The following is a 25,674-nucleotide window of genomic DNA, read 5'->3' on the forward strand; positions in this document are numbered from 1 at the left end:
AGCTGATGATCGCTGTCTTCGATGAGCTTAGACATAGTATCTGAATATCCCAATCCAACCTAGTTAAATTTATCGATCGACGGGGAACTTGAAAACAACGAACGAGTGCACCAGGCTTACTAACTATCACGTTTTTCATGCTGCTGAAATATTTGCTCGTAACTCGAGAATTTTCGCAAACGTAGAATTATGACGATCGCGATATAATTATGGACTCCAAAGTCATTTTTCGGGGTAAGATACGAAATTAGAATTTGCTGGGATTTTGTTGATATTTATAAGTTACGTACTATCAGCAGTAATTTGCCTCAGCGAAATATTGTCGATCGAAATATTAAATTCCTCGACATGCAGCGTGAATACATTCCTCGTCTCGAGTCAAATTTCTGACATTTTTCAAGGTGTCAGAAATCATTTCGTAAAAGTTTCCGATCAAATCTCACATGGGTAAATCTTATTCGACGATCTGCAATCTTCACTCCGCATAGAAAGTAGCGTGATTGGCATCGTGTGATGACAAAGTGCGCGTACGTTTGGCTGTGCCCTTGATAAATTTTCACTGATGTTGGTCCTATTCATTCAAAATTGTCCCTATCAATTCGCATCAAGTGTTTTGGCGACGATATCGCGGTTGATAAACATTCATGGCCTCTTTTCACACTAAAAATTTCCGGGCTCCTTCGTCTTTGCTGAATAGAATTGTACTTGGAGTTTAAAGTACTCGTGAACTAATATTGATTTGTAAATACTACCTAACGGGTATCACGTTGACATCTGCTACACGCAAGATAAACGAGTGATGCGTTTTAGAGATATATTGCGTCAAGTGCGTATCGGTTCAATTTATCTTACAGCGATTAAGATTTCCACTGTTTATATTTGCTTGTTGGCTAGCTGATTGAAGAACACATTGTACTAAAATTGACCTTTCTGCAACATGATCAACGCTTTCTCCTGTCGAGTCGCAGAGTAGCAACAATGGTGAAATTTCATGATCGAATTTTACTTCATCCTCGATAGTGAAATAGAGTTTCGTGTAAAAATACATGCTCGTAGGAAGTTTTCCAGCCTTAATCAATCCTTGTCGAGAGAATGGATGAGCCTGAAAAAACGATTTCACTCCATAACCCTCGAGTGTGCGGTGAAGATGATGAACGTAATTCCAATAAATTTTCAGCCCCCGTGGCACGTGTAGAGTTCATTTAACACCAGGGCGAGCACCGGATCTCTTCCGCGATATTCGCAAGGTGCCAACTCCCTCGACTTTGTCCGCAGGTCATAGTTGGACGAACCGTCGTCGCTTCAACTGCGAGTTTCGCATCGACTCGTCATTTTGTCAACGTTTTGCTCACAATCCTCCGTTTTCCGTTTATCGCACATCGCGTGGGTGATCCTCTCGCTAACAATGGGAATTTACACGTAGCGAACCCGACTCACAGTGAACTTTACGGCTCCGCGTATTCGCCAGCTGCTCCCAATGCACAATGTGTGCCAAAATCGTTGTTGGTGGTGGGGGCGGGGGTTCAGTTGTCGGAGAATAGCTGCAGGTGGGAACGCAGGTATGCAAGCGCTTTGCGGTGCACAGTCTGCCCTAAATTGTATAACCCCTGACCTCGTAGGTACGGATAACTAACGCCTCTCCGGGCAACTAGATACTAACTAGATCTCCGACGTCATATCTCACAGTGTTACAACCAACCGGTCTCGGGTTGCAAGGGAATACAATTCTCAGCTGATACGTTATACAGCTGCCTCTCCACGCAATCTGCGCGACACAGATATCGCAATCGTCAGCGTTATCCGATATCTCAATACCTCGTTGCTCAACTCCAATTCAGACTCAACCAGAGAAATCATCTGGATTAAAGCGTCATAGAACGTGCTCTTGACTGATGAAAACGAGATTCTTCGATCGTTGAGATTATCACACCGTGTTATCTTTATCAATGGAAGAAAGCGCACGGAATATTCTAGGCGCGAATTGAGCTTTGCACGTGCGGCTGCAGATCCTATTTGAATATTTTTCACCCTCGCTAAAAATTGATGCCCCTCAAATTCGGTTATCTCGTGCGGTCACCCGCTCAGGTGCCGCTCTCGATGGTGGAATTTAACCATATCGGAGCACTGTACCGGTGTTTCGCTTCCCCGTCGTATCGGGCTGGGTTGCTTTACGCCACGCAGCCCTGGCACGCGAGAATCCTCGTATGTTTCATCGAGTGCCGTTTCAAGAGCGGAGTATGTCACGTTAATCGAGTTACCGTTCGTGTGTCCACTTTGCGGCAGGCGCTACGTTTCGGTGTTTAAGTTTTGAACGGAGCTTTCAAGGGCGGCGGTGCCTCGTTCTCAGAAATCGCAACCAAATCACTGTAATATATTTTTATTCATCATTGGTTGTGTCGTTGGTTGAATAAGCCGTCATCGACTTTACACGCGAAGAATCTTTCTTGACCTCACATTGAAAATGGGCGAGCAATACTATATTCGTATTCATTTTCAATCATCGATACAATGCATATGAAGACATCGACATGCACAGCTGGTGTGTACCGGTAGTATCGGGAAAGCACCATTCTAATTATACATTTGTCGAAATTCGAGGAAATTTCGAGGGCGCGATATTTCTTTCCATCTCACGGTCTACAAGCAGCTTTGAAGTTAGTTTTATGCTTTGATCAGAGTTTGTCGCGGGAGGGGGAGGGGGGCCTGTGCCAGCGAGATTAAATTTTCATTTAACCGAAAAGACAATGCGGCCACGAAATGATAAAACTCGTCTTCTGCGAGAATTTCCCCGTATAATTTATGCCCGTGATGTCGCCCGCTAAAATTGTACGAGTGTTAAAAACGTCTCGACGTTGATCGTTTGTCTGTAATCAGCTTTGAACCTGACTAGACACGCCTTGGTTTCTGTAGTCTTTTGATCAGATCCTCTGCCGAAGTACCACGAAAACGTGAGAATTTTTTTCTTTACCAGAAAAACAACCACCGTCAAAGTTTGAGCAGCTATGTTGAAATCATTCACCTTCTGGGTAAGCACGCGTGATGTATGACCATTCAGTAAAATTGTGATCTACGTATAACCGAAAATTTATCGTGTAGACATTTCAAGATATTAAAGTCGTTCGCGGGGTATATCCATCTTTGTCAGAAATTCAGAATATACAACTGTAACCAGCAGCATCTCTGACGCTATCAGAACGAGTGCTAACATAATCGTAATGTTTACGTTTCCAGAATTTATACGTGACACAATTAAGCTAGCCTAATTAGCAAATATAATACAACGATTTACTGACATTCAACGAATTATGAGATATCCGTTGACATCCCTTGCGAACATTGTGCATTACGACAACGCGAACATTTGGATACAATATCTTTAAGGTTATCAATATCGGTTAGAATTTAGGTATTCCCTTTTCGAGACTTAAGAGATTAGATAATTGCAGATTTATGCTTCGTATTTGAAAATATATACATCGTTTAAAAGCCAATTAGAGCTCAGAGTTAGGATCAATTGATGCCGTTGAGTGATTCTAGCGAATCGTCTACATCTGAGAACGAATAAGCCTCCGGATGGGCAAATTTCTGCAGCATGCTATCACGTAGTAGATATATCATGATACCCGATCGTAAGTTTAGCAAAGATAAAATACGTCTGCACATTTGCGCGATCTGATAAAAATTCCGAATCACTTCGTTATAGCTTCACGGTTAATAAAACCGATTTATCAATTGAAAACTCCAATTATCGGAACGTTTCTGTTACAAAAGTATCGATGGTAAATATATTTATTAAAAGCCCATACGTATAAATATCAGATTGTTCCTTTGTACGTTTAATTTCCCAAGAACGGTTCGGAGTATTTGGATGTTCGATGTATTCTCGATACTTGCCATTCCGTCAAAGAACCGTGTAATTTGTAATTTTTTGTTAGCAAACTGTAACGAGCAGTAAAATCTCTCGAAATCAGCTAGGAAACTAACGATATTTAAGGAATATTTATGCCGGATAAAAATCTCAGGTACGTAATGCAATTAACGCGCTAATGATCGACACGTCGACGAAACGAAGATCGATCGTTGTTTGCATCCGATAATAACGTGGGTGTTTCCCATGCGATCGTAGGAAATGAGACGCAAAGTCAATGAGTGAGACGATCGGATCTGGACGTTTTATATGACTGATTTGTTCGGTCTAGCGGAAAGTCAGATGCGACAGGGAGAAATACGTGAGGCCGAGTCGAGTGGAAACCAGAGATTTGATCGGACAAGTTAATTTATTATACACGAACCTCGTTCTTCTCGGTCTCCAATTCCTACCAACTTGAGCGTCACCGTTAGTCGATAAGGTAATTCATATTCCTGCACAATCGCGCGTATCAATCATTATCGCAGACCTTTCCTTTCGATTCGAGAACGAGAAAATTGGCGAGGAAAATTACCCCAATTACCTTGTAATATACTATAATTTCGTGAATTCATTGTCACCGTCAGCGCGACATTGTCTTGGCCCGTTTATTTTTGCAAGAGTGTTGAAAGCAACACCCTGTAAAATTGCTGTTTGAACGACTATGTAGTCGTAACAAATCCACACGCTAAAGTCTTAGTGGTTCTCATATTTACCGCGCCTATAGCTAGCGTGTATTTACAATGTACATTGTACACATACGGGGACGTCGATCCCCTTGGGAGCACTACGGCTATCTTTATGGGGTAATTCCTGCACACGGCTGTTGAAAGATGCCAGTGCTGCAGAACTCGCCGCATGGTACATTCAACGACCCACTGAGCGGCTTCCAGGCACATTTCTTAACAGTCTTGAGCTCACAATTTCTTGATTTTACATTTGCGCGTGTGGTTTATTTAATAAAAAGAAAATGACGTAGAAAAAATACCGTACAGAACTTTCTATATCTAATCGCGAACTGAGGCGTTTAACTCGGTACGCATGGCCTCGATCCTTTGAATCGCGAAGTCTTGTAGGTGTGCGGAATGCCTCCAAGTACTTATGGGTAACGCAGTGAAACGCTTATAGATAGTCACTCTAGCTGTGACCTCGTACGAAAATTGAAATAAATACAAACAAATCATGGAGACTACTTGCAGATCCGAAAGCGATCGAGGCACACGATAAGTTGTACGCCCCACCACTTTCACGGTGAGACGCAGACTTAAAGAAGTACTTTGCTCTTGGTTCTGCAGAGTCAGTGAGGTTATACGCATTCCCGGCTACGCTGCAGCAAAGGGCACCCGGGAGACCAGAAGGATACAAAAGACCGCCTTCAAACCAACTTCTGCAGAAGCTTGAAGAGAATGAAAGATGCATAGAAGCAAACCGCACTTACCGTCATGGGAGTCGTAAAGATAGATGATTTTCTTCCAGCCGTAGTACCGCACCGTGTCGATTATGGCCCGATGATAATCCGGCCGCATGCTTATCGCGTAATCCAAAAATCCCGACGACGGTGTCAGCACCTGAAATCAGTCACGCAATTTTAAACAAAACATATTGTATACGCTGTCTGATTAACGTGACATGTACTTTGATTTCGCGATTGAAAGTCGTGTAAGAAGCAGTAAGAAGGTTTACCTTTTCAGGGAACCAAGGCGTGACGAACGGCATCTGAAACGTATTGCTGTACGAGTGGAGAGTGTCGAACGAGTCCGGACTGACGGCGCCCAGCATGGAATAGACGCCTCTGCTGAACTGGTTGCATACTGGAATTAGGTGAAGAAAAACGCATTGCAATGATAAACCGGTGAGTTTACAAATTTGAGTGCCATTAGTACCTAATTGTAACTACACATGTAATACTTCAAGTGTTTACCGGCACGTATTACTCAGACGTTCACGCGAGCCGATTTCAATAAGTAGGTAAATTATTGCCGCTGATTTGACATTTATTTATTCGAGTGTTAATATCGCTATGCGGCAGCGCCGGTAGGGGGCTATCGATATAATTTGATCAAAGATATCCATGCTTTGTTCGTTCAACATGAGGGTAAGAAACAAAGTTAAAGAATGTAAAACAAAGCTTTGACGTAAAACAATCAATCGGAACAACATGGTATACTGTATATAAAGTATTTTAAGTTCGGCGTATTGATTAGAGAGAAATCCGAGGTGGTGTCTTAGTAAGAATTGATTCCAATTGTTCAATTTTACTCGCTAAACTCACGCCAGGATCAGCCTCTAACCATTTTGTTTACAGTCGCGTAGCGATTCTGTTCAACTGTATCTCATCGCAATTATGTGGGGGTAATTATTGATGGATTTTTATTCGAGGAAGATTGAGATAGCATACCTAGCTGGTAGCACAGATGACCGAAAGGGAGTATATTACGTTACTACCGAGACGTTCTACGGCTAGCACAAGAGAGCACAGTGGCTATGTCCAACTTGTCTCGACGGAGGAATCTGCAATCCCTGGGATTTCGTTAGGAACTCTAACTCCATCGATGTCGGGCGAAGGCCCCAAGATGACTGCTGGCACGGGGAAAACTTGTGTTGGCAATAAAACTAAAATAAAAGTTTCCCAGGGATATAGGAAAGGGTGAACTTTCCACCGATTCTGCACCACCTAGATAGCTATGGAAACAGGGTGAAGAGGGGTGAGCGAGAGGGGGAGTACGAGGGGGATACAACTAAGGGAGAAAGACAATCTTGCATGAACCGATAGCAAGTGCCTCCTCGTCCCCATTTCCATTTTACCGTTCGTTCCCGATGCCCTTTGGGGAGGAGAGAAAAGAACGACTAACAGCCTCGCGTATCGTTCAGCCAATTCGAAAAGAGAGGAGAACAATTATGCTAATTAAATCTGAAGTTGGTTCGTTACTGCAATACTCGTCGCGTGTAACCGTGCATCTGTATAAACGACAACAAGTGTAATTTTATAAACTTTTTCACTTTACCTCGACAGAACTCGATTACTCAAAGTAATAAAAATGTAAATTAAAATAACTCGATTCGGATGATCGATTCCCCGCGATGGCTACCGGCTAAAGTTTCGGCAAAAACACGATGTGCATACATCGCTACACCGTTTCATTATCGCCTTCGCTATTTTCGTTCAGCGTTCCAATCAATTTCCGTTAACGATAGTCATGTACAGCGTAGAAATTATTCTTCCCAACAAAATTTAAAAAGGATTACAGTAACCGTGATCCTGATGAATTTTCCAAACAATTCCTACAAATTTTTCCGCAGATCCGCATAAGATCCGCAGTAGTTATAAAGTTCTCCGAAATGAAAGTCATTTGGAAACATTGTACCGAGTTGGTTGTATGGAAACGGCGAATGCATGCCCGTCGGAGGTTTATCGCGATGAAATAATCACCCCTCACACATGCATCGTACACGTTGCGTTGCATTTCGAGAGGGTTGCTCGTAGATACGGGTATGTATCCACCACCGGGGTTGTTGCTTGCTACTCGAGGAGGGAGAAGGTGCGAGTAACCTTATCCACTACCCGATAGCTGCTCCCGTACGTGGTCAGGGAGCAAACCAGCCGTGATGGGGTTGGTCCACGGTGGTACGAATACCTCCTGTACACAGTTCGAGGGGTGGTTGTGCTACACACTCGCAGAGGTCGAACAAGGACGCGTGCGATAGCGGCGAACTTGCCGGAAGTTAAATGGCTCGAGGAGGATGATAGTTTGCCCTCGGTTGGTCGCTTCATTCTTGGTAAATACAGACCGGCTGAGCGTCACTGACCCGCCGGGCTGTGATTACATTAGTCTCGGTATGTGGGGGGAAAAAATTAATTGAAATGTCAAAAAATCCCGACTCGAAGGGCTCGCAATCCGCGAATTGACGATTTAATTTAACGACGAAATCTTCCACTGCACGATTCCAACGATAAGCTCGATCATACGGGTAGAATCGATCGGTGTGTCGGAACGATTTCGATTCCACGCACGATTTATAGCCTACGTAATGACCACGGCGCAATTAGCGCTCTACATTGTTTCAGATAATATTGTCATTTTAGTTGGCACCGGCTACAAACTTTGGCTATATACGTGCATTGTTGGCAAGGCACGGAATTTACTTTGCCTGCTATATTGCCCGTGTAATATCGGACGATAACTTGGTTAGCTGTAGTATTGATAGAGCCGATAACTTGTGGACTGCGCGACAAATTTGCGCACCAACCGCGTGCAAACTTGATGCTTACTGCACTCGGTGAATATGCGGTAAAAGTGAAAAGTCGGGTTTATCGATCCGTTTGATTTTCCGCGTCAGATTCATTCCTCTTCTTGAATTGTTGCCTGATTATCGTCGCGGCCACCGCTCGAGTGAATACAAAGAATCCTGAGAGTTCTCCGGCGATGTTTTGCATATTTCGCAATATCGGATACGAAAAATGAAAGTAAAGAATGAAAAATTCAAATAAAGAGATGAGGCTGACCAAGGTGGACCAAGCGGGCCATACATCAACCTGACTGGCGTCCCCGGCAACCCTGGCGTGCCCCATTATGCTTATGAATATAAGTGCCCCCTTGAGCTCCACAATGAGCTCTCTCGTAACGTCTGTCCGCATCTCTGTACGCCTGTTCGGTATGAAACTCGAATAAAACAACTTTCCGCCGGGCGAACGGGCATAAAAGAATAATTAAAATAAAGTAGTCCATGCATAATTGCTAAGGAATTTTCACGAGGATCATAACAATGCGTGCCACTGTCATCAGCGAGAATGCGTTGGCTTTTTCTGACGATATAAACGAAAAAAGAAATGAGGGATAAAAACGGGAGTTGGCAGGCATAAAAAGTGACAGAAAAAAAGACGAAGAAATCCATAGATATCTCTCTCGTTCTCTATATCTCTCTTGGTACGCTTTCGGGATCCACGGTAACTGTAAAGCTGTGATTTCCCGTCGAGATTTCACAAGAAGAGCCGGGAGAACCGTATTAATACGCCAGGTGATGGAGATGCAATGAAAGAGTGAGCGAGCGAGACGGCAAAGGGGCGAACTGAAAAGCTACGCTGGATTAAAATTCCATTTATCTGGATGACGCCGTGAAGATTTCACTTTCAGACTGGCGCATTTTACTATTGGATCGATGAATCGCCGAGAGTTTTTCGACTCCCGTGTCTCAGCGAAGACTCTTTCGCCGGCCGTACACGGGTAGGTAGCTCAAAATCGACAAGTGAGAATCTTTTATTGTATTCCCCCTCACTCTTCTCACTATTCTCATCACCGTTCAATTCTCTGCTAGATATGAAAATGAGCATCAGGAAAGAGTGTGTACAATTGTACGTATGCATGTCGCAAAATCCCATGAACCACTTCGCTGCAGTCTGTTTATGTTATCGATCCACGATCTGCAATCCTCGTTACACATCTGTCGTTCTTGTTTCAATTATCGTAAGAGGAACGGAATGTAAACGCATATTTCTTTTCTCATTTCGTTCGGTTTGTTTCCTTAAATTTACTCAGCAGAGTCCGTCGACGTGTCCTCAATCTCAGATGTACGTAGATCGACATAATTTCGTTCACAATCAGATATTTGATACGTGTTTCACATCAATCCTACTTCGAAGATCTGAAAAGATGAATTGGCTCCTATTCCGTATACAGACGTATCTCAGATATCTGTATGCGTGATTATTCGCTTTTCCCAGGTGATCCGAAACAGGGAATTTCATTGGCTGGAGTCTACGCCTCTGACTTGGAAGTAGGTACATCACATTCTACACTGCAAACTCAACTTTCGTCCGCCGTTCGGCGTGATCGCCCGAAAGATTTTCACATCCTCTTTACAGGGGAGGGAAAATGACGCGTTTCCATCTCCTTCTGCTCCCAGAAATCCCACAAAAAATGGCATGAACCTGACAGTACTTGGCGCGGTAGACGTTCAGGAGCGACCGAGAGACGGGTCACACGGTAAAGAAGACAGGTCCTTAAAAAGGACGTCGTGATCCTGATGGAGGGTCCTCGCCCCGCAAAGAATACAAAAATATATCCGCCCCCGGGAGAGCCAAGGTTTTTCGAAAATTCATAACTAAGTGGGGTGTGTGCCCATATACGATATATGTATACATTCACACTTCCAAAACTCAGTCCCAAGAGCCTTTTGTTGCTTTAGGATCTTATCTGAGAAACGAACCAAATTACAGTACCGTTCAACGATATTCGCAAGAATCACTTTCGGGCACGTTTTTATTCCCCGTCAGATCGGCAGGTGTTGTGAAAAAATAAGTATCAGAAACGCATCTGCGCATAACATCGCAGACTTTGTAATTTGACCAAACTTACAATGACCGACAGTTCGAAACGTACGGTTGAAAAAAATCTTGTACGGTGGGTATTCCTGTGATAATAATTGCAGATATTGATTGGTCACGTGCGGTTGAACGCAATGCAGTGAAGTATGAGCTCCATACTAGGATAAGGGAATGCAAATGACCATTGATATGGGTGTAATATTTTGTCATAAATATCCGTTCGAAGTGAGATATGAAAAAAAGGGCGTCGGAAACTGAATCCCTCTGGAGTCGTTAATCCGATCGTTGAATACTTTGACATCGGTTACACGCGTTACACCAGAGCGATACGATATCCTTTCGCCCGAAGGACACAGCGTGTAAAGTTTCTTATTTTTTCACAAATACGGCGTTAAAGTGATCAAGAAGGGAAACAACTTGAAAAATTCAATTATTATCTCCTTCGGCGGTTGGATAAAATTTCCAAACAACGCGCAGTGACCTTTTTTCGCGCATCGCCTCGCAGACCGCGGGCTTTCAGCTTCTCGAATGGCACGTCGTGCGCGTAAATTGATGCCAAATTCGTTCATTTCAAACCCGGCGACGTAAAGCAACAGAGATGATTCTACTGCGGCTCGGGTTACACTGCATCGAGCTTCCCGCCACCCACACACACACACACACACACACACACACACACAGATAGGTGTGAGGCGAACTCGGGGCGCAGCAATTCGTATATGGACGATTTATTCCAACGCCGTTTGAATTTCGTTCTTATATATGTATACCTAGAGAGGGTGAAGCCACCCCCTTCGACCCGGGAGTGCGAGAACAAATAGAGAAGTGCACCGGCGGATTGAAGGAGCTGCCTCGCTTCTCTTATCACGGGAAGAGTTTTCCTCCTTTGCGAGACTCGCGAGGCGGTTGCAGCGCATTCGAAGCAGCAACACCCGGAGGTACAGGTATATGTATACGTGTAGGTACCTTATACTGCAGTGTACGAGGCGAGAAATAGTCGGTGGCTTTGTCGGGGCGCAATGGCCGTGAAAACGAGCTCCTTATAAAAATGGCGCGGGGACGAAGAAAAGGAGGAAAAACGAAATGACAAATATTAGGAGACCACACGGGAGCCGGGTTAAGTTACTCGAGGTGGAGGGCTTACGACGGCCTCTCGACGCCGCTCGACGGTTTTCCACCGACACCCTGATGGCGTTTCTCTGTTTATCCGGTTTAACCTCTGCCTTTTGAGCCACGATGCCATTGAGCCAGTTTCATACCTTTAAAATTCCTTCAACCCGGCTGCACTTCTCCGTTTCGCGCATAAAGGAAACGAAATGAAATTTAAGAAAGAAAAAAAAAAAAACGAACGGAGAACGAACGGCAGGAAAACCTGAAAGTAATTCAACATTTTCCACGGCAGCGTCGTTGCAGCCGTGTAGCCGTATTAACTTTGGCGAGTACAAAATAAAAGAACTCTGACTGCGGTTACGCGCGGAGACAGTAAATTAGATGAAAAGAAGAGGAAAATCCGGAAATAAATTGTATACGGTACATGCTTGGGTATACAGCAACAACAATTGATTCAGCCGAAAATGCAGCTGCCTCGAAAACTTTGCGGACGAGAAACACGGAAAACTTCCTGCTCATTTCAACTGCGCATTCCGCATACGGATATATTTATTTTTTTTCTTTCCCCCCTTTTTTTCGTTTTTCTCTGTCTCTTCTTTTTTATAGTTAGGAGCCTGTTTACTGCAATCTCGTATCGTCGCGTTCGTGGTACTAGATTTTTGAATGGGATTGCATTCGCATATTTGGCCGAAATATACACTTCTATTTACTGCCGTATTTCTCTGCATTTTCATAAGTTCAGTGGAAAAAGTATGGGAAACTTTGATACGAACGTAATCACAAGCAGAAAAATTAGAAGATGAAAAAATGAACGAGGTAAAAAATAAAAATCCCGACTTCATCCAACTCGTGGTGGCCGCACGTAATTCTAACTCAAACACGTTCTAACGCACCTCAACTTTTCCAATTTATTTCGTTTGGTACACGTATAACGGGGTTCCTTTTTTTATTATCATTCCTTTATTTTTATTAGAAACAAGGTGCCAATTTTTTGATTGAAATTTCAAATAACCATTGCCTTTTATGAACCAGTTTTATTCAAGCTTCTAATCTATTGATCCTATTGTGAAAATGAACGGTCAGCCTAGGAAGGATCGAACACTGCGACAATGGCTTTTGTTTGGTTACCGTTACAATTGAAAGAACGGCTAGCCATTAGCTGCAGTCCGGCGTTGGAAACGAGATAGTTTTTTCGACGAAGTATCAGGGCAGGAAAACCCGTCATCCGTATTTCAAAGATACGACAAAAAAAAAGAAGGGGAAAATAATTCGAGAAAAATTCCCCGCCGTATAACACATTAGAGGCGGAATCTATCCGATAAAAATATGCAGGGAACAACCGAAGCGTGAACGGACTTCATGTACGATATAATTAGAATTTGAAAATCAAATCAACTTTTGCTGGATTGTAAAAAGAATTATAAGAGAGCCAACCGCAAATCTTTACTGCCTGGGGTTAAAACGTTATCATTTATATGTATAGTATGTGTATATACGAGTATATATATATGCATACGTAATCGCCGTTATTCGGTGCAGGGGTGAAATATATTCTGTAACGAACGACCCGATTCAACGATGAGAATAGGAAAACAAAGAAGATTCAAATTTAAATTCAAATACGTACCCCGATTAATTAAATCTTTTCAAGATCGAGCTGCGTGAAATACGCCGCGTATGTCAGCCGCAGACATTTTGGGGATAAAAATTTTATACCGTGGCGGACACGCGGTCGTGTCGTCCCTGTTTGTCCGGCGTCCATGAACCGCGAGAATATACACTGGCGAATATCCTGAAGGTAATCCTTCAGGATGTATCTGCACGTATAAATATATGTATATATATATATATATATATATATATATATATATATATATATATATGTATGTATGTACAAGGTATATAACCCTGGTTTGATTCACGGAGAAATTCAAGGGGTCCTCAGTCGGCTGATTAGGTTGCGGCGAAGCAGCTTGCAAGCTCTGCGGCCGCGACGATGTCCGGCTAGAACGGGGGTGGATTTCTGGCCAAAGGGGCGAACTTGTAAAGGAAAGGGATAAGGGACAAACCAAGCTCTAATTCCGCAGACCTCAATTCAAGTCGTGCCCAACCCTTGGCAGTAATAGGGAGCTGCTGCTTAACCCTGCAGCCTTCGCGTTGTTCGCAGGGAAGGACGATTACGTCTCGCGGAAAGCAAACGGTATACCTGTACATACCTATGTATGTACATCCCGACTAAGACTCGATACGGCCGAACTGTGTGTACCTACCATTGTCAAAATTTGCTCCCGCCGAGAAATACGCGTTAATGAACCGCCAAGCCGCAGCTTATAGTCCGTTCGCCGGAGAATTCCACCCACCGAGAACGTAGCCGGCGTATTAGTAAAAGCCCGCAATCAACGATAATCTAACGAATGCAGGCAAGTATAAATTGCAAAAGTGGAACTCTACCGCAGAGTGACTTTAAGCGCGACGGGTGATATTCGATTCCTCAGTTCACAACGAGGTTACGTTATTCCCTTCAGCTTCGCGGCTTCCCCCCGGCTTCTCTTATCCTTTGATTCTTTCGCCGTCGCGTCCCCGGCCTTGTCTTCCCAAAGGGACAAGATTGGATTTGTTGGCTCACCCGTGCAAAGGACTTTACATCTTGGCGACCGACGAGATCACACGTCCCGTGCCTCGCCACCTCGGTAGGATAGCGGGAAATGCATAAACTCAAAGGCGAGATTCTGTCTCACGTTCTCTGGACCCGGGATCAATCGGCGAACTCGAGGAAATTGGAAGTTAGCCATCCCCGTGAAAAGCCCTTCTTTTCCCCCCCGCAATGCCTACCTTCGAGGAGTGATGCGGGCCAAGTGCAGGCGGGCCTTTTTGCCGCGCGAGCGAATAAGAAAATTGAAAAAATAATAAGGCTATGGGAAAATATACACGCCGCGATACGAGCTGTCTCGTCGATACGTTTTTCTTCCGTACAACAGTAGCTGGTATACCTGAGAAATTTTCGAGTCTCTTGAGCTTATATGTTTCACTTTTCTTTTTTTTTTTTTTTTCTTTTTTTTCTCACCAAAAGATACAAATATCCTCAATAACGATTCGCCGCGTCTTAAATCCTTCGGTTTGGGACAATGAATGTCTGAAATTAGTCCGCGAGTTCCCCGCAACAATATACTTTTTCGTTATCGTTGCCGAACGCCTCTCACACGAAGTCGAGCCGGAATGAATGCGGAACGTGGGCAACGGTGCGGCGCGGGACGCGAGTGTCAGGCCGAGACTAATCAGACGGCGGGGGAGGACGAGGGGCGCGAGGAAGGTCCTTCCAATAGGATTAACCCTCGTCCGGTTAATCCTTTTATTGGGGCGGAAATCCTGTCACGGGACACGAAAGGGCCGCGAGAACCCCGATCGGCCTTCCCGGACCCACCGATTTCAAAAGAGATTGCAATCTCCTAAACGGCAACCGATGCGTGCCCCGCTATATTTCCACCTCTAGATCCAACTGTACGTTAGCGTTGTTGATCACCCGAAACGAGATTCAACGCCGCCTGTGTATCTTCCGGTCACCGAAAGCTCGACGCGCTCGACACTATTGCCTTCCAGGAAAAGCCGAATCATCGATACATCGACAATTTCTACAATTAATATTGTTAAAAAAGGTTAAATCACCCGTTTTGTCCCACTTTTCTGATCTAGTAGTCGGCATAGATAAAAGCATAGAGATGAGTAAGGTTGCTGCGTTAACCAACATTGTTGTAAAAACAGTCTTGTTTCAGACTTTAAACTGATAACACGCATTTCCCGATAAAAACATTTTTTTCCGTCTATTAATCTCGCTGACTGTTAATTCGCAATTTATTCTGTAAAGCCTAGATTGTTAGATTAATTGTCAAAAGTGGGTTTTTTGAGCTGTGCAAGTGAATCGATTCGGTGCGCGATTTCGAACATGAGTATCAGCAGAAATACTCGCTCTCGGGTTTCGTTCCGATCCGATCGTTACAATATTCCCATCGAGAATTGGATACCAAGCTTTCACGCATCACACGGATTCCAAGTCGTACTTCATTGCTTGAACGAAGAGTTTTATATAAAACTCATAGCCAAAGCTCAAAGTTTAAACACGTCTAAATACTCCTTCACAAAAGGCTCCTGATACAGTAAAGCTCCGAATTCGCATAATTACCAGTGTCCAAATTTCGTATCATCTATACGCGTCCGTTGGTTTGCGGATACCGTGAATCCCGGATTTTGGAGAGGGCGGGATACCATTAGCATTATTAAAAGCCTCTCAGTCTTGCAACGCTCGGTGAGCAGGAGACATTTTTAGGCTCCGGTCGAGAGAAGAGGGGAAAAAACACCTTTACTTGGTGGTAACTGCTGGTTGGCACATCTCTTTATACTCGGAATGTTGTTTCGCGACTGGTGAAACTCCGCGATGCTCGAAAAGGGATGAAGGTATTTGTTTTTTTGTTCTTTTTTTTTGTTTTATTTCAAACCGCTTCTCGCGACAGGAACTTTCTCGCCAAGTTTTAATTTGCCTCTCGTTCAAACGGGGGTTAGACACAGGGGGAGCAGCGAAAGAAACGGAATAAAAGGTAGCAGGCGAAAAGAGGCAAAGAAAGAAAAAGAAGAATAAGATCGGTAAGATGCGAAGTACCTCATGTCGGTGCCGTTTTTTCATGATGAAAACTTTTCCCTCGCGTTATTTCGCTCTTGCTCTCATTTTGCAGTGCAGCCCTTTTTTCATTCATTCCGCACAATCGGCGTAACTCGCAAGTAGAAGAGTATCGCACCTCCGGATCACAGGCTCTACCGAATACTTCTAGGGCTGTTTCCTTGACCCAAAATATAGAGTTTCTGACGCATAGTTCCATCCATTGGGCCGTCCTTCGCTCAATTAACAGTATATCAAGCTGTCGAAAATTCTTGGTTTATACTTAACCATGACTCTGAAATAACCATTATTTATCCGTTCACACTTCAATCTATGAGAACTTGTCATCGAAACTTTAAGAGAGGACAATGTAAATTAACATTTCAGGGAAAAATACACAACAGTTTTTGTTCATTAGGACTATCCACTCGTTAAACTGCTGATATAATCAATTTCAGACGCAGCAAAGAACGGTCCAACGAACGAATTTACACATCAGATGCTCCGTATTTTGAGGCATAGAGACACCCCCTCAAATTTCAGCAGACTCTGTGATCCGAAGGTTTGACACTCTCCCTGTTAGCACAGACCACGTCGAACGTTCCTGTGCTGTTCGAGTTTTCTCCGTGCTCTTTTTTCCCGCTCGTGTACTACTATGTCATCCAGTGAACAGAAGCAAAGACAAAGTGCTTGTCAATAAAACGGTCGATTACCTAATCGCGACGAAAGGAATTCGACGTCATAAGCGGGGTTGAATTCCGGTGGCGTATGACAGGAATGAAGATAAATTCGTCACGCGTGTTATACCCGCGAGATTGACTCCAGCTGCCAATTATGCAAGGACGAAGGTCGAGTTCCGAGGGCAAGCGTGATCTCAGATTTTGCGCATTACTGCAGCTACTTCGCGATTCTCGGCGAAACGACGCTCGGCTCGGCTCGGATTGACTCTGCAATACTTTTATTGGCGGGTAGGGCGGTGAATTTATTCAACCCATTCTCAGCCCGAAGCTGCTGCTTCCTCGAGAGTCGAAATGCTGGGGAAACTTCTCGACTTGTCAGTCTCGTATTGTCCCACGCTGCGGCCTTACCACATTTGCATTCTCACTCAGTTGCCTTATCTCAAGTTAGTAGCGCAGTTTTAGAGCTCACCGAAGTGGGAAAATCAGTACCGAGCATTTTGGCGAGGAGCAGCGTGACTCCGCGAACTCATGCGGGTAGTTCTCGGTGAGGAGAAACTTGTCGTCCTGAGTAACGGACAGAGTGGCGGGGAATACTTCTTGCCTTCGAGGAGGCTGAAGGAAAATACGATCAAATAAATATGACCCGGAAAAGGAGGAGGAAAATTGCATTTCTTTGAAATCCTGAGATAATGAGAGACGCTGCAGGGATAAGATTGCGGGAAACCAGAGTGAGAATAGAACAGAATAGAATTTTATTACCATGGGACAGTGTCCCCTGGGTGGCATCATAAAGGTACATAATACACAAAATAAATATACGAAAAAATTTAACAAAAAGTATATTCCACATAATATTGGAATAAATAGTACAGTAATATAGTATTCCATATTCGAAGGAATAAAAATAAACTGGAAACGCGTAAGTAATACCTCCTCGAAGAACAATTCGAAACAAAGAAGCACTAAATAGTGACACGAGAGGGAGAAAGAGAGAGGGAGATACAGGGAAGACTTGGAACGTCGGGGATGGAAAACAGCCATCGCTACACACTTGGTTTTCCGATTCCGGTAAAATTACGCTTTCCACTCTTCGCCTCGTTCTCGCACAACACGTTTCAGTAAATTACAAGTGCAACAATATACATCTGGGGAGCTCCTTCTGCTCCATGGCTGTATCGCCGCATACTTCCGACTTTAGCCAGCTAGCGCAGCACGCATTGCACCGAGCCCTCGGTTCATCTAACTGCAGGGGTCAGGGATGTAATTTTGCTTTCAGACGACAGTCGGAAAGGGAAGGACCCCGTATAATATCCACTTACTTTTTTTCCGTGGTTTGTTTTCCCCTTTTCTTTTCTCTGTTTCTCCCTCTCCCTCTCTCTCTCTCTCTCTCTCTCTCTCTCTCTCTCTCTCTCTCTCTCTCTCTCTCTCTCTCTCTCTCTCTCTCTCTCTCTCTCTCTCTCTCTCTCTCTCTCTCTCTCTCTCTCTCTCTCTCTCTCTCTCTCTCTCTCTCTCTCTCTCTCTCTCTCTCTCTCTCTCTCTCTCTCTGTCATCTTCATTTTATTATTTTTTTTATTTCTATTCTTTTTTATTCTTTCTTTGCTTTCCTTTTCACCGCTATACAGCCGAGCGATATTTCACAGCGTTTTGTTAACCTTTTTTCAGCGCGCTTCCGCGAAGGAATAAAAGTAATTTTACTTTCTAATAGCCAAGTCGTGGCGCTGGGAGTTTCCCCGCTGTCACTGCCGTCGTGGTACTTGATGTCGTGACATTCCCACGCGCAAAGCGCACTATCTATCTAACTACCCCTGTGAGACTATGCCGCATTATAACATCTGAGCGCAATTCCTCCCCACCTTTTCGTTCTCACCCGTTTTTGTATGCCATTTCTTTTTATCGCCATCAAAATGTCTGCTTTTCAAGTGGACGAAGTCAAGTACCTTCCTCGCTTTTCTGCTTGATACAGGATTGGGGTTGGTGGAATAGCTTTTGAGAAAGTTAACGACAGTCTATAAAATAAAAAAAAAAGTACGGGATGAATCCGCGCGAAGATTGTCATATATAATATATCAATTAAACTATTCTAAGCTGACGGTTGAATTTTATATCAGACATAAGGAGAAAAGTTTCCGCTACAAGACAGGCAAAATGCAACTTCGACGCGAAGTGAAATGATTTCGAAGCTAAAGCAAGTGTACTCAAATTTTGTGAAACTCTGTCACGTAGGCGTCGGGGACGGTTTCATTGGGTAGTATGTACCTACGGGATTGTAAATTTGTAGACCAATTAACTTTAACGAGGAACTTATGAAAATGCAGGGAAAAACACTTTCGCGTAACAGAAGAGCCCCCGATCCTCCCGGTCAGCCCTCAGCCAGCCTTAACCACCCTTTTCCACCGTTCCGCTGGCCATTTTCGGTACCGTCTACTACGCGTTACGGGCATGGCTGTGGAATTCAAGCATTGGAATTCACGTGGAGACATTCACGGGCAGTTCCTAATGACCGCGGACAAAAACCTCGCGAAGAAGAGACGAGGCCCTCAGGATCAAGAGCCATGAATACATAGCAGGGAGAACGACCCGGTTTATATTTAGGGGTGAGAGATGGAAGTTCTAATCACCAAGGAAATATGTCAATTAATATTGGGGAAAGGGGTCTCAAAATTGACCTTCGAGGAAAACGATATACTTTCATCACTTTCCGAACAACGATGAATCAATTCCATTGTCACCCAGCTACGGGCGAAAAGTAATACGAAACTCGAATTTCTCCCGAGCATTTTATGTTTCGGTACACTTGGTCTGTCAGCCAGTCCCCCTAATATCACTCTTGACGTTTGAAGTTGATACACTCACGAGATGTCTCAGTGGGCGGGCTGATTATCTCGGTTATTTGAAGAGAAACGTGTACATTCAGTAAACCTTGGAGAAACACGGGTATCTTATTCATTCTACAACGGAATGACGCGGTATCACGCACTGTTGGCTTCGTTTTGGCTTTGTCGGTGGTTATACACCGTGAACAAACTCGTACGTTTCTTTTTTCGGTGAAGTAATCAAATAAGGCGAATAAAATTTGGCCAACTTAGGATCGTATATTTCAAGAGCCAATTATGCCGGACTTCGCCTTGGCCACAGCTCGATCCACGATTTCCTTACGTTTGTACAACTCGGAAATTGACTCGCTTTCAGGTACGTCGTCAACGGTTCTTATCATTACACCCCGTGTCTTTTTGGTTAGGTAGTTCGTTTTACGCCAAACTGTGATACATAGATCCGAACTCGGTCCCCGTTAATGTCGACGTTGAAACTATGCAACGAAGTATTTTTGGACGGCAGGATGGGGGGCCTGGCGATCCGTGACGGTACCCTCATCACGGCATTAACGGCGAGGTGTAATTTTAACGACGTGTAAAATATCTCGGATGGTAATAGGCCAGAAGCGCCATTGAGCCGACGATCAATTTTAAGTTCAACAAACGAGTTTCCAGTGACAAGCTTTTGGATTCTCGAAGGGTCTCGGCTGACAGCGAACGATGCAGTGAATAATAAATTGAATAATAGATCGCACGCCACGCCAAACTCTACACGGAATCCCGAAACAATACCCTCACGGTTCCTGTTTAGTGTAACGGAGTTTCGGCCCCCGAGTTAATGTACCGACCGTTTTTCACACAAGTTTGACGTCGAAAGCTGGACTATCGCGAACACCGCGCGTACAACGCGTTCCACGGCTTTTCCCTTGCGCTTTCGGAGTTTTGCCTAGGCGGAATAACAATAAGGGGCAAAGCATGAGCGAGAAAAAGAGGAGAGAAACGAGAAAGAGAAAGAGGACGGAAAGAGTAAGAAAGGGGGAGGAAAACCCGACGAGAGTCTTAAGCCGTTCTAATTAAAAGCAATGGAAATTGATCACTCCCTGAGAACTTTACAATCATCAATATTAATTACACCGTTCGACTACGTACAAATTTACAAAGTTCTCAAGAACCTCGGAGTTTGATCGGTTAGTCGAGCCACGGAATGTAGTTCAAGTCAAAAGCCGGTATAGCGGCTCAGTCGCGGGGCCCGGGAATAGCAGTGTTTGACTTTGGTTCCCGTTCCCTGTTTCTCTTAATTGAGGCCGGAGTTTGCCTTGTTGCGATTATTACTCAGCAATTCTCCCGCTCCAAACAGCTGACTCGAATTATTCATCCTCGCGATCGTCGTCGTCGCCGTCCCCGTATTATTTTCAAAGTCTTCACCCGCGGACCGATTTTCCAACTTTCTCTCAACTTTATACCGAAACGGAAACTGTTTGTCCCCGATTCATCCCCTCCAACTATCATTGCCAATCGGATTCTGGCGAAATATTGTAAGAAATTGGCGTATCAACGACGAGAGTCGGCTGCTTGCTTATCAAAGAACGTAATAAAATTTCTTTAACGCGGAAATAAGCCGAGGGATAAAAATAGACCTCTGTTTGACCGAGATACGGTGTATATGTAACGCTAACGATATTCTCCTCAGACTGTCCCGCCTCTGGCTCTATAACTGCACGGTTCGTCAACTTTCGTCTCTTTTCATCGGATCGTTATTACGTGCCACAGTCCCTCGACCTCGCCAGCCAGCCACCCTCCCCTCCTTGTTCCGCCGTATTTTTTCTTCCTTTTTTCTCCTTCTCACTTTTTCTTCTCCCTCTAGCGCGCCCCTCTTCACACACGACGTTCTCGAAGGGGTGAAGATTTTTAAGGGTGGCTCTCGCGGGTGCTGTTAGCTATGCGGTTCGCTTCCATGAACCCGAGGGCGCGGTACATCCGCACGTGTACGTATACGTATGCCTACGTATACGTATAAAATGGGGGCGGGTATCTACCGGTGGGTATTTGCGACGCAGACGGTACATAACTATCTACCCACCTAGCCAACTACCCGTGGCTACTTAGCAGCCTCTACGATGACAACCCTTGTCGTCCCAGCGCCTTCCGTCGTGTCGGTTGTCCTAACTAATATTGGGGCTTATGGAGAAGACGACGATGCGTCTGCTGAGTCAAGGTAAATCGGTCGCATCGTCGCTTTCTCACTCTTGCCATAGTTGTTAACGAACAAACTATCTCTTCTTTTATTGCGTGAGGCTTCGCAGTGTTGCAAATTTTACTCCACATTCGTCAAAGTTTACTGACTATGCGCGCTCGTATTCGAAAATCGTTCAATTTGTATTTTATCATTTTACTATTTCTCAAATGTTGGTTCAAATCCCAAAAGGCCGTTTCGGTCGATTTAACGTTGGCTCATGTTTTCCTCAGGTTCTTCTCATATTTCTGAATTTTTCCCCGAACAACGGACCAAGAGTAAACTCTGCAATTAGAAAATATGTACACATGTGTGTCGCAGCTTGGCTTGCGTAGACGAATGGATGAATTTTCGTTTTATTCCTATTTTTTCCTTCATGTTTTTTATTATTCACTCCGCTGCTCCCGCCGTGAATTACTTTAGCGAAAGTATAATGAATTGAAACGAAACTCTGGAAAAGTGCGAGATGATTAAAAACTTGGAAATAACACGGAATGGCGTATCAGCTATTCTGTCGACCTAATTAAAAAGTTTAAATCGAAAACATAATATCCTTACTCCTCATCAATCCGTACACACCTACACCCTACACGTCATATATTGTATTTCACATACATGTATACGACAATATGTATAACGCACGTATCTCGCGAGCGGCGCAAGGATAAGTAGCCGAAATACATTCTTGGTCCTCGGCTTAAGCTGCTGCCGCTACTGCTAAACTTTAACCAACTCATGGTTGGTAAGACAATGCGGAGGGATGTGCTACTGAGAAATGGCAATCGGAAATGACGCTTTGCTGGCTGGTGGCAGTACTTCCATGTAGCCATCCTCCATCCCCGACTCGAGTCTCTCCATCCACCCGTCATTGCATGGAACAAATAGCCTCCGTAGTTGAGGCTTCTCTGCAATGATGCTGTACGGCTCCTTGTTGGTGATAATCACTTACAGACAAAAGCTGCACTCCGAGATTTGATGGGCTTTGATAAATCCAACTCGTCGGTTACGCTACGCTGTAAACTATAGTTGTTAGCCGAAAGGGAATATTCCCACTCTATCTACTACAATGCCTTTGTGAAATTAGGAAACCTTGCTCCGGTTTCGTATCTCAATAGACGCACCGTAACAAACCACGACCATGATAATGAATCACGCGAATCCTGTTTCAAACTCTTTCGGCAATCAATTTCACTATCGGGATACCAAGAAACCAGACCGCTGTCGAGTTTTCAAACTATCAAAGTTAAAGTCACGGGTTCGAGAAAACTAATTCAAAGTGAAACGTACTGATTCGAATGAAACTGATAGAATAACGTTAAATGTCGGTAATAATTTCTTGCTGCGATAGCTCATTTTTCCTCCTAAATTCACGGTTTTCAAAGACCGTCGTAAAATATTCACACATTGTACGTGAACATTACGCGTGCGAATAGCACAAACTTCATGCTACTTTTCCAGAGTTTTTATCCCTGCAAACGAGCAAAGACTTTAGCTGCCCACAACATTCCCTTACAAACGCTGATACTTAAAGATAACCGAGATAAATATCTTGCAAGCAGTGAGAACATTTTTCAGTGTTCGACTGCAGTTTTACGCGTATGAAATTCACGGATTGGGGGTGTTGATTTGACGTTGTTGATACTGCATGGAAATAGAACTGCGAAAAAAGTAATCGATGCGCTACGATTCAAGGAAAATTTATAACAATCCGCAGTATCTGTATTCCGGTGACATTGGAGTAGCGAGGTACCGATGGTTAAAGAATTCTAATCCCGGCTCTAAGGCTCGGATGAAAATTACTATCAGGATTCGTACGCCGAATCGGCTCAGCGAAATCACCCAGCGTCATATCCCAGCTCGAGTCTGTGAATGCGCGAAGCATTCAATAGTCAATGAAGTCGGTAAAGTCGATATGTAATTGCCCCTTGCAATGTAGGCGAATAAGAGCCGGAGTTCGCCAGCTTATTCGAACCAAGGCAAGGGTGAGTCTTTCGCACGTCGAGGCAGCGGATAAACCGGCGTGAATCGAACCTCTGGATTCATCTCGCGTCTCTGCCCCCGACGGCGAGAGAGGTGGGCGATGCCGATGCCGAGGGGCGAGGGGGAGGAATGGCGAAGAAGGAAAGCCACCCCAGGGAGCCCTCGGCAGATTTATGCCACCCCTGGCCAGCGCTGCAACCTCTCGAGCTACCTTCGTACACATTTACCATCGAGCTTCGAATATTATACTGCTGTATATACGTGTGTGTAGCAAAAATGATGAATTGCGCCCACGCTGCACCGAGGAGTGGATGGTTTAAGCGACGCGGTCCTTTTCTTTCCATTTTTATACGTCGTTGTAATTCAGCTCGATCCGCGCATGATTCGAAATTTGGTTATCCGCTCCGTGACTTTGTCTCGGCATCGAATCCCCCCCGAATACGATTCGGGGGTTCCAATTTTCTCATAAATGCGATCTTAACCATGCTCCTTATTGATCTGCTGCAACGACTCCCGCTTCTTATTCTCTTTCGTGTTTTCGCGTGAAAAAGTGCGGTGATGGATGCGAGCGAAATGCATGAAATTTATCACCCCAGCTGACCTCAGTCTCGTTTTTCTGTCTAGCGGAACGTGTTCTGTTATTTTTATTTATTTTCACACTTTTTTTTTATGATTCTCGTGTATTTTCAGAGGCTGTTTACAGCCACGAAGCGTACCGGGACACTGAGGATTTTAATTACCAAGCGCGTATGTTGAAACAATGTAATTTTACTGTCACGACGAGGAAACGTTAACTAAATTATTTAGAACCAGAGGACAATGAACACGAACGAGGAGATTCCGTGTAATTTTTCCTGAAATCCAAATTCACACGTATAATATCAGTTTTCACGTAGCAAAATTTCATCGGATAAATTACGAAAAATAAACTCCGCCACTGCCGGTATTCCGGAGGTAAACATTAGGCCGTCTTCGCTGTGTACGCACCACGATCAAGTACTGAACCGACAATTACAGCAAGCGGAAGTCCGTGCCGCGGAACGGACACCGAGCTTGTTGAATGCAACTGGTAATTGATAACACTGTAACGCAATAATCACTCGGTGGGCGGAAAGCGTGGCCTTTAGCCACAGGACTGTGCAGAGCGCAACACTGTTCAGGGCCGAGGAAACCATCGGACGACAGCTGGGTCAGAGGGGTGAGCTTTGCAGTTTCGCGTAGAGGATAATAGATTTGTCGCGGACCTCGGTTTGGCATAGGATTATAACGGAAGCCTTGATCTCAGCAAACCAGCCAGCATTAATACAATTAGTGCAGCTTTACTAAATGCCATACGGGCATCCGGCTTTTGGAATCAACCCAAACTCCGGTGGTGTACTTACGATTAACCCGACGTAGAACGATTCCGGCAAAGACCTGCGGCGAAAGAACTGCATCCTATAAGCTTGGTAACTCACGACTTTCTTTCTTGTTATGAGAACTGAAGCTACCGTATCTGAGATTAACCCTTTCAGTCATAGAAGCCACTGTAGTTGCACTCTTTCTTCTTTTCCTTTTTTTTTTTTATTGTCATTTCTTTCATATTCCGTGTAATATCCTGAATTTTTTTACATTTTCACGTAGAAACATACTCAAATTTTTGAATGATTAGGATTTTTTGTGTGCTCATAATTGTTTGCAATTGTTATAAATGAATATATGCTATAAAAAAAAAAAAAACGTATTTTCGTGCATTTAATTCGTTAGCGGCGAAATTTGATAATAAGCATATACTAAAAATGCTTGGAATTCATTGTTTGACAAACAGAGATCTCAGAATAGCCATTAGATTTACAGAATTCAACGCATAGGGGTAGTTTTCACCCTCCTTAGTGGTGCATATCGATAGTATTGGCGTTTGCACCTATTCTTGACCTAAAATCGTACTGTCTCATAATAAATATTCGTATAAATCTCATTCAAGACCACTGTCTAAAACAAT

The 25,674-nt window shown here is 44.1% G+C and overlaps 1 protein-coding gene and 1 long non-coding RNA gene across 3 annotated transcripts in view; one reads left to right on the forward strand and one right to left on the reverse strand.

The window, feature by feature from the left end:
• LOC107216470 (glutamate receptor 1) overlaps positions 1–25,674 on the reverse strand; it is a 157,882-nt gene that overhangs the window by 36,696 nt on the left and 95,512 nt on the right. For both annotated transcript variants that reach the window (XM_046730559.1, XM_046730560.1), the window contains exons 3-4: positions 5,591–5,718; positions 5,346–5,475 (exon numbers count right to left, since the gene is read on the reverse strand). In XM_046730559.1, the coding sequence (XP_046586515.1) occupies positions 5,346–5,475; positions 5,591–5,718 (258 nt within the window). The remainder of the gene's footprint in view (positions 1–5,345; positions 5,476–5,590; positions 5,719–25,674) is intronic.
• Positions 1–25,674, forward strand: part of LOC124292752 — a 156,215-nt gene that overhangs the window by 31,465 nt on the left and 99,076 nt on the right. Inside the window, exon 3 of the long non-coding RNA XR_006902658.1 lies at positions 5,599–5,759. This is a non-coding gene — a long non-coding RNA (uncharacterized LOC124292752). The remainder of the gene's footprint in view (positions 1–5,598; positions 5,760–25,674) is intronic.

This window comes from Neodiprion lecontei, chromosome 2 (assembly GCF_021901455.1).
Source record: "Neodiprion lecontei isolate iyNeoLeco1 chromosome 2, iyNeoLeco1.1, whole genome shotgun sequence".
NCBI classification, from domain to species: Eukaryota; Metazoa; Arthropoda; class Insecta; order Hymenoptera; family Diprionidae; genus Neodiprion; species Neodiprion lecontei.